This window comes from Rhineura floridana, chromosome 4 (genome assembly GCF_030035675.1).
Source record: "Rhineura floridana isolate rRhiFlo1 chromosome 4, rRhiFlo1.hap2, whole genome shotgun sequence".
Classification (NCBI taxonomy): Eukaryota; Metazoa; Chordata; class Lepidosauria; order Squamata; family Rhineuridae; genus Rhineura; species Rhineura floridana.
Genome location: NC_084483.1, coordinates 76,428,786 through 76,441,964, shown reverse-complemented (window position 1 = coordinate 76,441,964; position 13,179 = coordinate 76,428,786). Strand labels below are relative to the sequence as shown.

General features: G+C 45.7%; 1 protein-coding gene across 1 annotated transcript; it reads left to right on the top strand.

Annotated features, from left to right (window-relative positions):
- Positions 1 to 1,423: 1,423 nt before the first annotated feature.
- Positions 1,424 to 11,850, top strand: LOC133384151 (disintegrin and metalloproteinase domain-containing protein 10-like). Its single transcript, XM_061626075.1, has 3 exons — positions 1,424 to 1,443; positions 1,806 to 3,098; positions 11,486 to 11,850. Exons 2-3 carry the CDS (start codon positions 1,973 to 1,975, stop codon positions 11,848 to 11,850), a joined length of 1,491 nt encoding a protein of 496 aa, XP_061482059.1. The 5' UTR covers positions 1,424 to 1,443; positions 1,806 to 1,972.
- The last annotated feature ends 1,329 nt before the right edge of the window (positions 11,851 to 13,179 follow it).

The following is a 13,179-nucleotide window of genomic DNA, read 5'->3' as shown; positions in this document are numbered from 1 at the left end:
CTTCGCACCAGGCAGGCAAAACACCTTGCGGTCTACACGCCCATCACACACCCCACTGTCTATGTTCCTAATGATTGAATCACCCACTACAAGGATCCCTCCACCCCCTGGAGATATATCCTCGGCACGAGAGGATAGCTGCTCATCCCCCAAGGAATGGGTCCCTTCTAAGGGATCATTTCCCTCTTCCTCAGCTGGATGCTCTCCTTCCCCGAGACCATCGTTCTCCATGATAGCAGCAGAGGTATCATCGTTGGAGTGGGACACAGCTATAACGTCCCTGAAGGCCTCCTCCACACACCTCTCTGCCTCTCTCAGCTTTTCCAGGTCCGCCACCTTGGCCTCAAGGAAATGAAGTCATTCCCGGAGAGCCAGGAGCTCATTGCACCGAGAGCACACCCACGACTTCTGTCCAACAGGCAGATAGTCGTACATGCTGCAGGCGGTGCAAAACACTGGAAAGCCCCCACACCCCTGCTGGCTTCTTACCTGCATAGTTTTGTTTAAGGTTTATTACGTCAATGGGTTGGAGACTGCGGTTTAGTTGAGGTTAGGGAACAGACGGGCAGAGTGGGGGGCCCTGGCCTCCTCGCCCTGCTGCCGAACTCGCTCTGCTGCTTAACTCGCCTTGACGCTTTGTCAGCTGGGGCTCCCTCTAGCTCATGGAGCAGGCTCCCTCGCTAGGGTGCTCTGACTTTATATGTGTGGCTGGTTCCTCCCAGCTACTGCTGCCAGCTGTTACTTGAGGCTGATGGCTATCAGCTGGGGCTTATCTCTTTAGTATTCTCTCAGGCTTCCTTCCTTCCTGAGCGAGGGGCGGGGCGGGGCTGTTTAAGCTTTTGGGCTGCTTTTAATCTAATCAAGGGGCTGCGCCTTCCAGGCAAGTCTTTTGTGTTTGTTGTTTTCCCACCTAGAACAGCCTGACCTTTCTTTAACCTAGGGAAACAGAGCTTGTGGTTGTGTTTCAGGAAGGCTGAAGCTGCCCTTTTTAGCAAGGACTGAGCTGACTCTCTCCCTGTATGTGTCGGTGGAGTTTCCTTTTCCCCCTTCTCTCCGACTGGAATTTAGCCTTGTTTAGTGTACCCTGAAGCTTTCCTGCTAGGGTGGTGTTGAAAACTAGCTTTCTATGGGCTTCCTTCTCCTAGGATCTGTCTCCTAAGATATAGGTTCTTTCAGGATTTGGCTCCTAGCTCAGGGTGACCTTGGGCTGCCCTTATTACTTATTGCTCTGAGCTGTTTTACTTCAATTAAATAATGGAATAAATGGGAGCTACTTACCCTCTTTTCGCTCTGCTGCTTAACTCGCCTTGATGCTTTGTCAGCTGGGGCCTTGATGCTTCGTCAGCTGGGGTTCCCTCTAGCTCGTGGAGCAGCATGACAGGGGGCCGAAAGCGGGTAGCGTAGGGAGAGGAGGAGGCAGGGGCGAGAGAGGAAAGCGAGTCGGTGAGGTGCGCACATGCGCGCCGGGCGCTGACTGGATTCTGAGGCGAGAGAGCGAGAGAGCTTCTTCCCAGATACTTTCGGTGGGCGCCGGAGGCGAGGCCGGCGAGAGGAGGCGGTGGCGACGACGGGGAGAAGGGAAGAGAAAGCGGCGGCATTGGCGTTCAGCTCCTCCTTCCCTCTTTCCTTCCTCCGGCCGGGGCGGATGCTTTGTGGGTAGGAGGAAGGACAGGAGAGGCGGCCGGCTGGCTGGCTGGCTGGCTGGCTGGCTGGCTGGCTGGCTGGCGGCAGGCGGCGGGGCCTGGCAAAGATGGTGCTGCTGAGGGTCCTCGTCCTGCTTTGCTCCTGGGCGGCCGAAGCCGGAGGTCAGTATGGAAATCCTCTAAATAAACACGTAAGACATTATGAAGGACTGTCATATGATGTGGATTCATTACACCAAAAACACCAGCGTGCCAAAAGAGCAGTATCTCATGAGAACCAATTTTTACGCCTAGATTTTCATGCTCATGGAAGACATTTTAACCTTAGAATGAAGAGAGATATGTCCCTCTTTAGTGATGACTTCAAGCTAGAGATGTCAGATAAAGTACTTGATTATGATACCTCCCATATATACACTGGACACATTTATGGTGAACAGGGAAGCTTTAGCCATGGATCTGTTGTCGATGGAAGATTTGAAGGGTTCATCATGACTCACACTGGGACTTTTTATATTGAGCCAGCAGAAAGATATATTAAGGATAGAGCCCTGCCTTTCCACTCAGTCATGTATCATGAAGATGATATTAGATACCCACATAAATATGGACCACAAGGTGGCTGTGCAGATCATTCTGTATTTGACAGAATGAAGAAGTACCAGATGACTGGTGTAGAAGAGCCAACAAACCAGCAACCTTTGGAAGAACATACCAACCATGGCCCAGAGCTCTTGAGAAGGAAACGAGCTGCTCAAGCTGAAAAAAACACTTGTCAACTCTATATTCAGACAGACCATCTATTCTTTAGATATTATGGAACAAGAGAAGCTGTGATTGCACAGATATCCAGCCATGTTAAAGCAATTGATACAATTTACCAGTCAACAGATTTCTCAGGAATCCGAAACATCAGTTTTATGGTGAAACGAATAAGAATCAACACTACTCAAGATGAAAAAGACCCTTCCAATCCCTTCAGGTTTCCGAATATCGGTGTGGAGAAGTTTCTTGAACTCAATTCTGAGCAGAACCACGATGACTATTGTTTGGCCTATGTGTTTACTGATCGTGATTTTGATGACGGTGTCCTTGGCTTGGCCTGGGTTGGAGCACCTTCAGGGAGCTCAGGAGGAATATGTGAAAAGAGCAAGCTTTATTCCGATGGCAAAAAGAAATCCTTAAATACTGGCATCATCACTGTACAGAACTATGGTTCCCATGTCCCTCCTAAGGTGTCTCATATCACCTTTGCACATGAAGTTGGACATAACTTTGGTTCTCCACATGATTCTGGAACAGAATGCACTCCAGGAGAGTCTAAAAACTTGGGACAAAAAGAAAATGGCAATTACATCATGTATGCAAGAGCAACATCTGGAGACAAACTTAACAACAATAAATTTTCTCTCTGTAGCATTCGAAATATCAGTCAAGTTCTTGAAATTTATTTATGTATTTTATTTACAACATTTATATACCGCTTTATTCTAAAAAATCTCAAAGTGGTTCACAGAAGGAATGAAAACAATAAAATTATTGGCAAAAACAGTTAAAGACAGGTATTTAAAAACATTCCAAATAATAAAACCAACAATGAGTTAAAAACAGATAAAAAACGCAATAGCTTCAACATGCCTGGATAGGCGTGCCTAAACACAAACATTTTTAGCAGGTGCTGAAAAGAGTACTAATGTCAATAGGCAGGGAGTTCCAAAGCATAGGTGCTGCCACACAAAAGGACTGATTTCTTACAACAGCAAGTACTATGTGGCATCCGTAACATGGAAAGCATACCTTGAACTTGGTCTGTTAGCAAATCAGCAATTCAGAGCAGAGATAATATGTACTGATAGGGTCTCACTCCTGTCCGAGATCATGCCACAGCATTCTCCCCTAACTGCAGCCCCCGGTTCAGGTTGTGCTGCATGGAGACTTCTGTGACTTTGGCTGACTGGCTGCCATGATTTTTTTAGTTTTGGTTTTTGGTTAGGAATCCTGACTGGTTGTGGGGTATTGAGTTGTCTGTCTTACTTATAGGAATCTTGTGGTTGGTATGGTATTGCATTTAGGAAATCATCACTATCTTATTTTTATTACCTTTAACCTCACTCCCTTGCATCCATAGAAGCAACAACAGTGGTTCCATGCTCTCAGTCAACCCCATTAAACCCTCTGATGATGTACCTTGTTGGTTTCATGACGACTTGTTTCCTGCCCAATAGTGGTAAAAGAGAATTCACATACTGGGAAGTGTGGCTGCAATTGTTGTTGTTCTCAAACTGCTGCCTGTGAAGGTAGACCAAACCATATGTATTTTCTCTCTGGCAGTTATTACTCACTGGAATTGGGTTGGCTGTCAAAGTGAGTTTATAGCAGCCCGCATGTTAGACAGAAAAGGGTAGAGAATCTTCTTACTCTTCCTTATTTCTCAAACCTCTTTCTGAAGTGAAGGATGAAATCTGTAAAGACATTTGGAGCAGACATGTTAAAAGGTAGGGGCAGGACATTCCAGATAGGGGGTTGCCAACCCTGCCTGGATATGGATATCTTTGCAGAGACTCCCTAGTCAAGCTTTGCCAACAGCACATGCTGAACACTTCCAGCATAAGATCTCATGCATTCGCCGGGACTTAGACTCCTATTTAATAGCAGTTAATCCTACTGAGGTGTCCAGAGCACAGTCTTGTCATGTTTTGTTGGATGAGTTTCAGTTGGTTCAGTTCGAGGACGTGGACAAGGTGCTTGGACAGGTTCGTGCAACCACTTCGGTACTGGATCCTTGCCCCTCTTGGGTAATTAAAACTAGCAAGGAAGGAACAGTTGGCTGGGCCAAGGAAGTGATTAATGCCTCTTTACGAGAGGGAGTGGTCACTGGCTGTCTGAAAGAGGCGGCAGTGAGACCACTCCTGAAAAAACCTTCCTTGGACCCAGAGGATTTCAGCAGCTACAGACCAGTAGCCAATGTTCCGTTCCTGGGCAAGATCCTGGAACGTGTGGTTGCTGACCAACTCCAGGCGCTATTGGATGAAACCGATTATCTAGATCCATTTCAATCGGGGTTCAGGCCTGGTTTTGGCACTGAGACTGCCTTGGTCGCCCTGTTTGATGACCTATGTCGGGAGAGAGACAGAGGGAGTGTAACTCTGTTGATTCTCCTTGACCTCTCAACGGCTTTTGATACCATCGACCATGGTATCCTTCTGGAGAGGCTTGCGGAGTTGGGAGTTGGAGGCACTGCTTGGCAGTGGTTCCGCTCCTACTTAGCGGGTCGTCTCCAGAAGATAGTGCTTGGGGAACATTGCTCGACACCGTGGGTTCTCCAATGTGGGGTCCCACAGGGTTCGGTTCTGTCTCCCATGCTTTTTAACATTTATATGAAGCCGCTGGGGGCAGTCATCAGGAGTTTTGGAGTGTGTTGTCATCAGTATGCTGATGACACACAGCTCTACTTCTCCTTTACATCTTCTTCAGGTGAGGCAGTCGACGTGCTGAACCGTTGCCTGGCTGCGACAATGGACTGGATGAGAACTAACAAACTGAGACTCAATCCTGACAAGACTGAGATGCTGTTGGTGGATGGTTTCTCTGATCGGATGGTGGATATATACCCTGTCCTGGATGGGGTTACACGGGGAGTAACCCCAGGTGCGTAGTCTGGGAGTCATCTTAGACTCTTCCCACACACTTGAGGCTCATGTAGCCTCGGTGGCCCGGAATGCGTTCTACCAACTTCAGTTGGTAGCCCAGCTATGTCCCTATCTGAGTAAGGAGAACCTCACATCAGTGGTACATGCTATGGTAACCTTGCATCTGGACTACTGCAATGCGCTTTACGTAGGGCTACCTTTGAAGACGATTCGGAAGCTACAGCTAGTGCAAAATGCGGCGGCCAGACTGCTAACAAGAACTAAGCGGTCTGAGCATATAACACCTGTGCTAGCCCGTTTGCACTGGCTTCCAATATGCTTCCGGGCCAGATTCAAAGTGTTGGTACTTACCTATAAAGCCTTATACGGCGCGGGACCATGATATCTGTCGGAACGCCTCTCCCGATATGAACCGGCCCGTACACTACGGTCTACTATGAAGGCCCTCCTCCGGGTTCCGACTCATAGGGAAGCCCGGAGAGTGGTGACAAGGTCTAGGGCCTTCTCAGTGGTGGCCCCCGAACTATGGAATGGTCTCCCCGAGGAGGTGCGCCTGGCGCCGACACTATCATCTTTTCGGCGCCAGGTTAAAACCTTTCTCTTCTCTGAGGCATTTTAATTCCTGTTAATTCTAAATTATTATATTTTGATTTTAGACTGTACAGTTTTTTGTACAGTTTTGTATTGTGATATACTGTATTGTGTTATTTTTATTGTATTTTTAATGTTCACTGCCCAGAGAGCTGTTGCTAGTCGGGCGGTATATAAGCTTAATTAAATAAATAAATAAACAATATCTACCAAACCATATCTACTAAGTGAGTCCTATCGAGTTCTATGAGGTTTAGGCCTTTTTGTTGTTGTTATGTGCGTTCAAGTCGACCACAATTATGCCGACCCTATGAATCAGTGACCTCCAAGAGCATCTGTCACGAACCACCCTGTTCAGATCTTGTAAGTTCAGGTCTGTGGCTTCCTTTATGGAATCAATCCATCTTTTGTTTGGTCTTCCTCTTTTTCTACTCCCTTCTGTTTTTCCCAGCATTATTCTCTTTTCTAATGAATCATGTCTTCTCATGATGTGTCCAAAGTATGATAACCTCAGTTTCATCATTTTAGCTTCTAGTGATAGTTCTGGTTTAATTTGTTCTAACACCCAATTATTTGTCTTTTTTGCAGTCCATGGTATGCACAAAGCTCTTCTCCAACACATTTCAAATCAGTTGATTTTTCTCTTATCCACTTTTTTCACTGTCCAGCTTTCACAACCATACATAGAGATCGGAATTACCATGGTCTGAATGATCCTGACTTTAGTGTTCCGTGATACATCTTTGCATTTGAGGACCTTTTCTAGTTCTCTCACAGCTGCCCTCCCTAGTCTAGGTAGGCCAGATTAAATGTTCCCTACCCAGGCTCCATCTTTTAGCTAAGATTTCTATATTAATTTCCAGTCAGAGAAATGTTTTTGTTTGAATTATATGCTCCAAGCAACTGTGGTTGATGCTTAATGTATCATGCTTAATGACATCACTCGGGCCCACCCCTGTGACATCACTCGGGCCCACCCCATGACATCACTTGGGTGCACCCCTGTGATATCACTAGCAGGGACGGTCCCAAAGGGCGGCCAGGTCAGGCTCTGGCCATGGGCCCCTGAAACCACAGAGGCCCCTGAGGGGCCTCTTGATAGGGTGGGGGAGGAGTAGCAGTCCTTTACACGATCCACAGCAAAATAGCTGGGAGTAGGGAGGGAGCTTCTTCCGCCTGCCCGTTTGCTGGCTCCACCTACCTATCTCACCTGTCTTTTGTGGCTGTGCGGGCTGCGCATGCAGGACTGCCATTAACCAAGATGGCGGCCAAGGTTTCCCTAAGGGGCTGAAGCATCTGGCGCCATCTTGGTTGATGGTAGAGATGCGTGCATGTAGCAGCCTGAGGAACCACAGAAGACAGGAGAGAGAGAGCCAGCGAATGGGCGGGCAGAAGAAGCTCCCTCCCGGCAAGAGACAGGTAGGTGTGCACATGCATGCACATGTGTGTGAGTGTGTGTGTGTGCATGCATGCATGTGCTGGGGCCTAGGGCAAGCTGGTGCCCAAAGGCCCCGGCATGTCTGGCGCTGGCCCTGATCACTAGGATCTGCCCCTGAAATCTCAGGGTTTGGGATGCTTCTCACCTGGCAACCGTACTCTGAGTGCTGCACACCAGCAGCCAAAAATAAAATGGCAATCCTAATCTCGTACACACACGCAAGCACAATGCTGGGGTGGGGTGGGGTGAGATTTGAACTCCTTATCACAGATGACAACCTCAGAACAATTTTCGATGACTAAACACAATCTTCTCCACATCCTCTTTTTATTTTCTCTGCTGGATACTCCACTAAACAACACAGGGCCCGAATGCAGTTAGGGAGTTATTAAAAAAAATTGTGCTATCGCACGCACCAAATTCTCAGGGATGGTCAGAGGAGTGGGTGTGAGCCATACCTGCTTTAATGGTGCTCAGGGGCACTCTTGTCACAGTAACGCTAGTGGCTAATGCTTCATTCAAATATTATGTAACATTAGAGCAATTTCACATGTCAGAGAGGTTGTTTAGATTATTTCCCCTATACTTCTCTCTTATATTCCCTGTTGTAAAAGGAATAATTAACTGAAATCCAATTAGTGCAGATTTAGAACACCTGTTACCACCATCCTCTGAATAACTTTTTCATATTTATTTTTTCCCTGACTTTGTTTTAAAATGAGGTACATATCTCTATCCAGTTGCTGTTAGGAATCCATAAATATGTATTTACAGTACAAGGAAGAGGAAGACCAAATGAGTTTGATATATAAACAGACTGTAAGCAGCAGCAAAAGGGGGGAATTATTTTCCTTCAGAAAATCTAAAATAGTTTCACACAACAATAATTTTGTTTACCATTTCTCATCTTTTCAACTTGCTGCAATTTCCAGCTTAATTTATCAAACCTTTCTCTGATGTTACAGTTTAAGGGTATTTTATTTGCTTGTTTGTTTGTTTTTTTATAAAACTATTTGTAAACTGCTATTTCGTTAAAACATCAAAGCAGTTTACAACACTTTAAAAACAACCACCACCATAGAACAAAAAACATTAAAAATACAATGAAAACGAAGGTCAACTGTTGCGAAAAAGTATTTTCTTAATGCCTGCATAAACCTGGCGGAACAGAAAGGGTTTCAGCAGGCGCTTAAAAGTTAAAACAGAAGGTGCCTGCTGAATTTCTGTTGGCAGAGCATTCCAGAGAACTGGGCCAATAACACTGAAGGCTAGATTTCAATGTCGATGTTAAATAAGCCTTGCCAACTCAGGGGATGGTCAAAGTTGCTCCTGCAGATGATCTCGGTGATGGAGTTCAGGCAGCCCTAAGATACCTTGGACCTAAGTTGTTCAGGGCTTTGTAAATTAATACAAGGCCCTTGAACCTGGCTCGGTAGTGGAAGGGGAGCCAGTGCAGATGTTTTAAAAGTGGTGACACATGTTGTTGGCTCTGTGCTCCCATCAGCAATCTGGCCGCCACATTTTGCACTACCTGGAGCTTCCAAACCAGGGCCAAGGGCACATAGATCGCATTGCAATAATCCAGCCTTGAGGTTACCAGTGCATGGACTACAGAAGTCAGGTTATCCCTGTCCAGGAAAGGCCATAGCTGATGAACCAGATAAAGCTGGTAAAAGCCACTACTGGCCACAAAGGATACTTGGGCCTCTAGTGACAAAGATGAATCCAGGAATACCCTCAGGCTACTGACCTGGTCCTTCAGAGGCAGCACGACACCATCCAGAAGAGGTAGCCTGGTTACCTACCAGACATAGGAACCGCCTACCAAGGAACCTTTGTCTTCCCAGGATTCAAGCACAGTTTATTGGCCCTCATCCATTCCACTATAGCATTCAAACACCAATACAGAGTGTTCACAGCCTCTCCTGATTCAGATGTTATGGGGAAAAAGAACAGAGTGTCATCAGCATATTGCTGACACCTTGCTCCAAAACTCCTAAACTCCGCTTGCAATGGCTTTATATAGATGTCAAATAGCACAGGGGAGAGAATAGCACCCTGAGGAACCCCATAGCACAAGTGTCAGAGGGCCGAGGAACACTCACCCAGTGTTACTCTCTGGATGCAACTCTGAAATAAGAGCAGAACCACCGTAATACAGTGCCTCCAATACCCATCCCACTGCGTCGGTTGAGGATAACATGGTCAATGGTATCAAATATCGCTGAGAGATCGAGCAGAAGTAACAGCCTTGCTCACAATAAAAGTCATCCATCAGGGCAACCAAGGCTGATTCTGTTCCAAAAACAGGTCTGAATCCAGATTGTGATGGATCTAGATAATCAGTCTCCTCCAGAAATACCTGCAATTGCTCTACAGCCACCAGCTTTGCCAAGAAAAGGGTGTTGGCAACTGGTCTGTAGTTATTACACTTCATTAGTTCCAGTTTTAAGAAATGAATGCACCACCGCCTGTTTAAGGGCAGTGGGCATCACACTATCATGCAAAGATGTGTTCACTACACCTGTGACCCATTCAGTCAGCCCACTCCAGCTACCTTTAATAAGCCAGGATGGACAAGGATCTAATGAACAGGTGATCAGGTGCATCACTGCAAGCATCCTGTCCACATTATCAGGCTGCATTAACTGGAACTGATGCCACACCACTGGGTTCGACATTGAATTGGACACCTTGGCTGGCATTGCCACAGCAGCAGTGTCTAAATCATTGCAGAGCTCAGCAACCTTGTCCTTCAAGTGTTTAGCCAGCTGGCTACAACTGGACACCGTGTGCTCCAGAGGTCCATTCCTCTGGTACGGAGTGACACACAAATAAAATATAGAAATTCATATGGCTCTCATCTTACTGTATACAAATGAGTGGTGTCTTCTGACTAGACATGAATTTTTAGAAGTGCAATAGGAATTGGAGCAATGGAAAAAACTGATATGGCCTTTTACTTTAGGAAGGTAACAGAACGGAAATTGCGCAAACCTACTGAATCTACTGAAAGACTACAGATGGGATGGGTAAGTAACTCCTCTTATCACGTGACACATTAAGGGGCATTCAGTCACTTCCAAATACTCTTCGACTGAGCCATCTCAGCACCCTGGTATCTTGAAAAGCTAAGGATGAAGTGTCAGGGCCAATGACTAGAGTGTAAATAAGAGAAGACTCATAGAGAATGTGACCAAACACAGGTGAGAACCCATTTATGGTCTTAGGGCTGTATTCAACATAGTGCTAAGGTGAACATTCCATCAGTGCAAAGATTTTTCCTTGCTCAACAGAACATTCTCTCCCTCTTCTATCCTATCCCCCAGACCTCTGGAGCAGATTTGTGAACAGTGCATGGTGCGTGGTGGTGGCGGTGGAGGAAGGGAAACCCCCTTGTGCTAGTTGAAGTCATTTTGCTAGTGCAAGAATTTAGTTGAATACCGTCCTTAATCTGTGGTAATGATGGTGGTGAAGAAAGCATGTTTCTCTACCACCACTGCATCTGCTCAATGCCATTCAGCAGAGCTCGTCTGTTTGGTGAGGGACCTCCTGGATACAGACCTAGAGTAGCAGGCCCTGGAACCTTCACAGGCTCACTGTGATGAATTAGCTGTACATTTCACAGACAAAGTCACTCTCATCTGTACCATCTTAAATACCAGAGATGGCTGGGACTAGAGCTTCATCTGGTCATATTGTTATAGATACCTTTCAGACTGTGCAGTCTGAGGGATGTGGGCAACCTGCTTGGAGAAGGGAGGTCTATCACTTGTCTCTTTGATCCTTGCTCTTCCTCACTACTGAAATCTGCAAGAGTGGGGCTGGGCTTGTGGACCTCAGAGGTGCTGAATGCCTTCTTGAGGGGTGGAGCATTTCAGTTTGGAACCAGGTTACTTACAGGATCCTACATCTGTAGAAGTGTGCCTGCACCTTCAGATCTGTGTCTGAAGCACTGTTAATATTCCCTCTAGTAAAGAAAGAGAGGCTGGTAAGTAAACAGGCCAGGGCTTTTTCTGTGGTGGTCCCACAATTGTGGAATAGTATCTCACACAGGTCCCATCAATGGTTGTTTTCAAATGGCCCTTAAAATCCTCTTTTTACATTGGCTTACAGAAACTAATTAAGTTGGGAAATCTGACTATGTGGCCTGGTCTTGATAGCTATATTTGTCATGAACCCGGCAGAACAGGGATGGAGCGGCAAGACAACAGAGGAGGATGACTTTGAATGGACTGACGCTTCCCATGTTGAGCCGCCGGGCACCCAGGACTCTGAGAACTCTGTTGCTCTGGACCGTGACAGTTCCGCCCCTGAACCTCTGGTTAACCACAAGGAGGCTCAACCCAGTCAGGCTATTGCCATCCTGCCTGATGCGCCTCCTCTACACATGCCCACTCTGCCACCTCCCCAGCACATCACCCTTCCCTCTGAGAGGAGGGTCCTGCTGAGGCAAAGTGACCACCCTCACCTTGCTCACGAAGGTGCCAGTGCTGGCAAGAACAATGCACCCCAATGGCTCCACTGAAGCAGAGCTCTCAGGTGCACATGCACTCCCAACAGTGACACTCAGTTCACACAAATAGGGTGCCTGCCCAACCGTACTTATGCTAGGTGAGGGGGCTTGTCTAGTTGCTGTGACAATGTCTTAGTGCAGTGTAGTCATGTCTATTCTAGCTTAGTAATGATGCTGAATTCTGTGTAACCTGTAAGCTGATTCATGAAGCACTCTGAACCAAAATCTTATAATAAACCTATTAAAGAAAAGCACAGCTCCTTGTTCTTGACTGACTTCAGGGTGTTCTGGCAGGACAGTATTATGCTCTAATTTTGATGTTGGATTGCTAGTTTCATTAATGTGGGACTGTTTTATTTAAATGTTTTTTAAAATATTATCTATTGTATTTCATGTGAATCATGTTGGGAATAATTTTATTCTTGAAAGGCTGTACAGAAATTTATTAAATAAATAAACAAGATAAATTAAACAATGACAATGTGTAATAAAATAATGTACAAAAATTATGGTGATAACCTAGAATGGTGCTTCCTGAGTTACAGTGATGAGGGCTATACACTGATATTGCAGAGAGAAGCATTTGCAATGCACTCCCATGTCATTTTAGAAATGCCTACCAACTGCAGCTGGCCTGGATCATTTCCAGGTCAGTGTGAAAGCAATATGAACTGTGATCATGTTGCCTTCTGGCTGACCTAAAAACTGTCACAGTTTCACAATGGCCCACACAGTATTCCCAGGGGTAGGGCAGGACGAGAGAAATGGCAGGGACTGGTTGGAAGTAGCAGCACACAAAAATGTTCAGGGAATGAATATCTGCTTGCAGTAAGTGCAGCCAGCTGGTGGATGGATTGATCTAAAGGATAACATGATAGAACACAAGTGAGACTATTCTAGTATTACTATTTGTTGTTGTTATATTATGTCGAAGTAAAAGTTGAATCCCTGTTGTGATTAATCTCTCCAAGTTTAGCAGTATAAAATATGTGCAAAACATAAGAATCAAATAAAGAAGGATGAAATATTGTCAATTTGCTAAGGAAAAAAAAGAGTTCACAATAAAGGTTTTCATAAAACCATTTTAACACCATTAGCATTAGCTGAAGTGGAAGGTTGTACGTAGAACAATGGAATCTGTTTTTAAGAATAAGAAAAGACAGTGACACATGCAATTCTAAATACTCTGTAATTTACTCTCATCCCAAACAAATCTTTATATGAATTCAGTCCCAGTTCAACATCTGCAGGTGCAAAGCCCAAATCAGCGACTGAAAAGGAGGCAGGTGCTAAAAGGATTGTAGTCTAGACTCGTCTTTCTAAATCCATTTAGTGCCATTA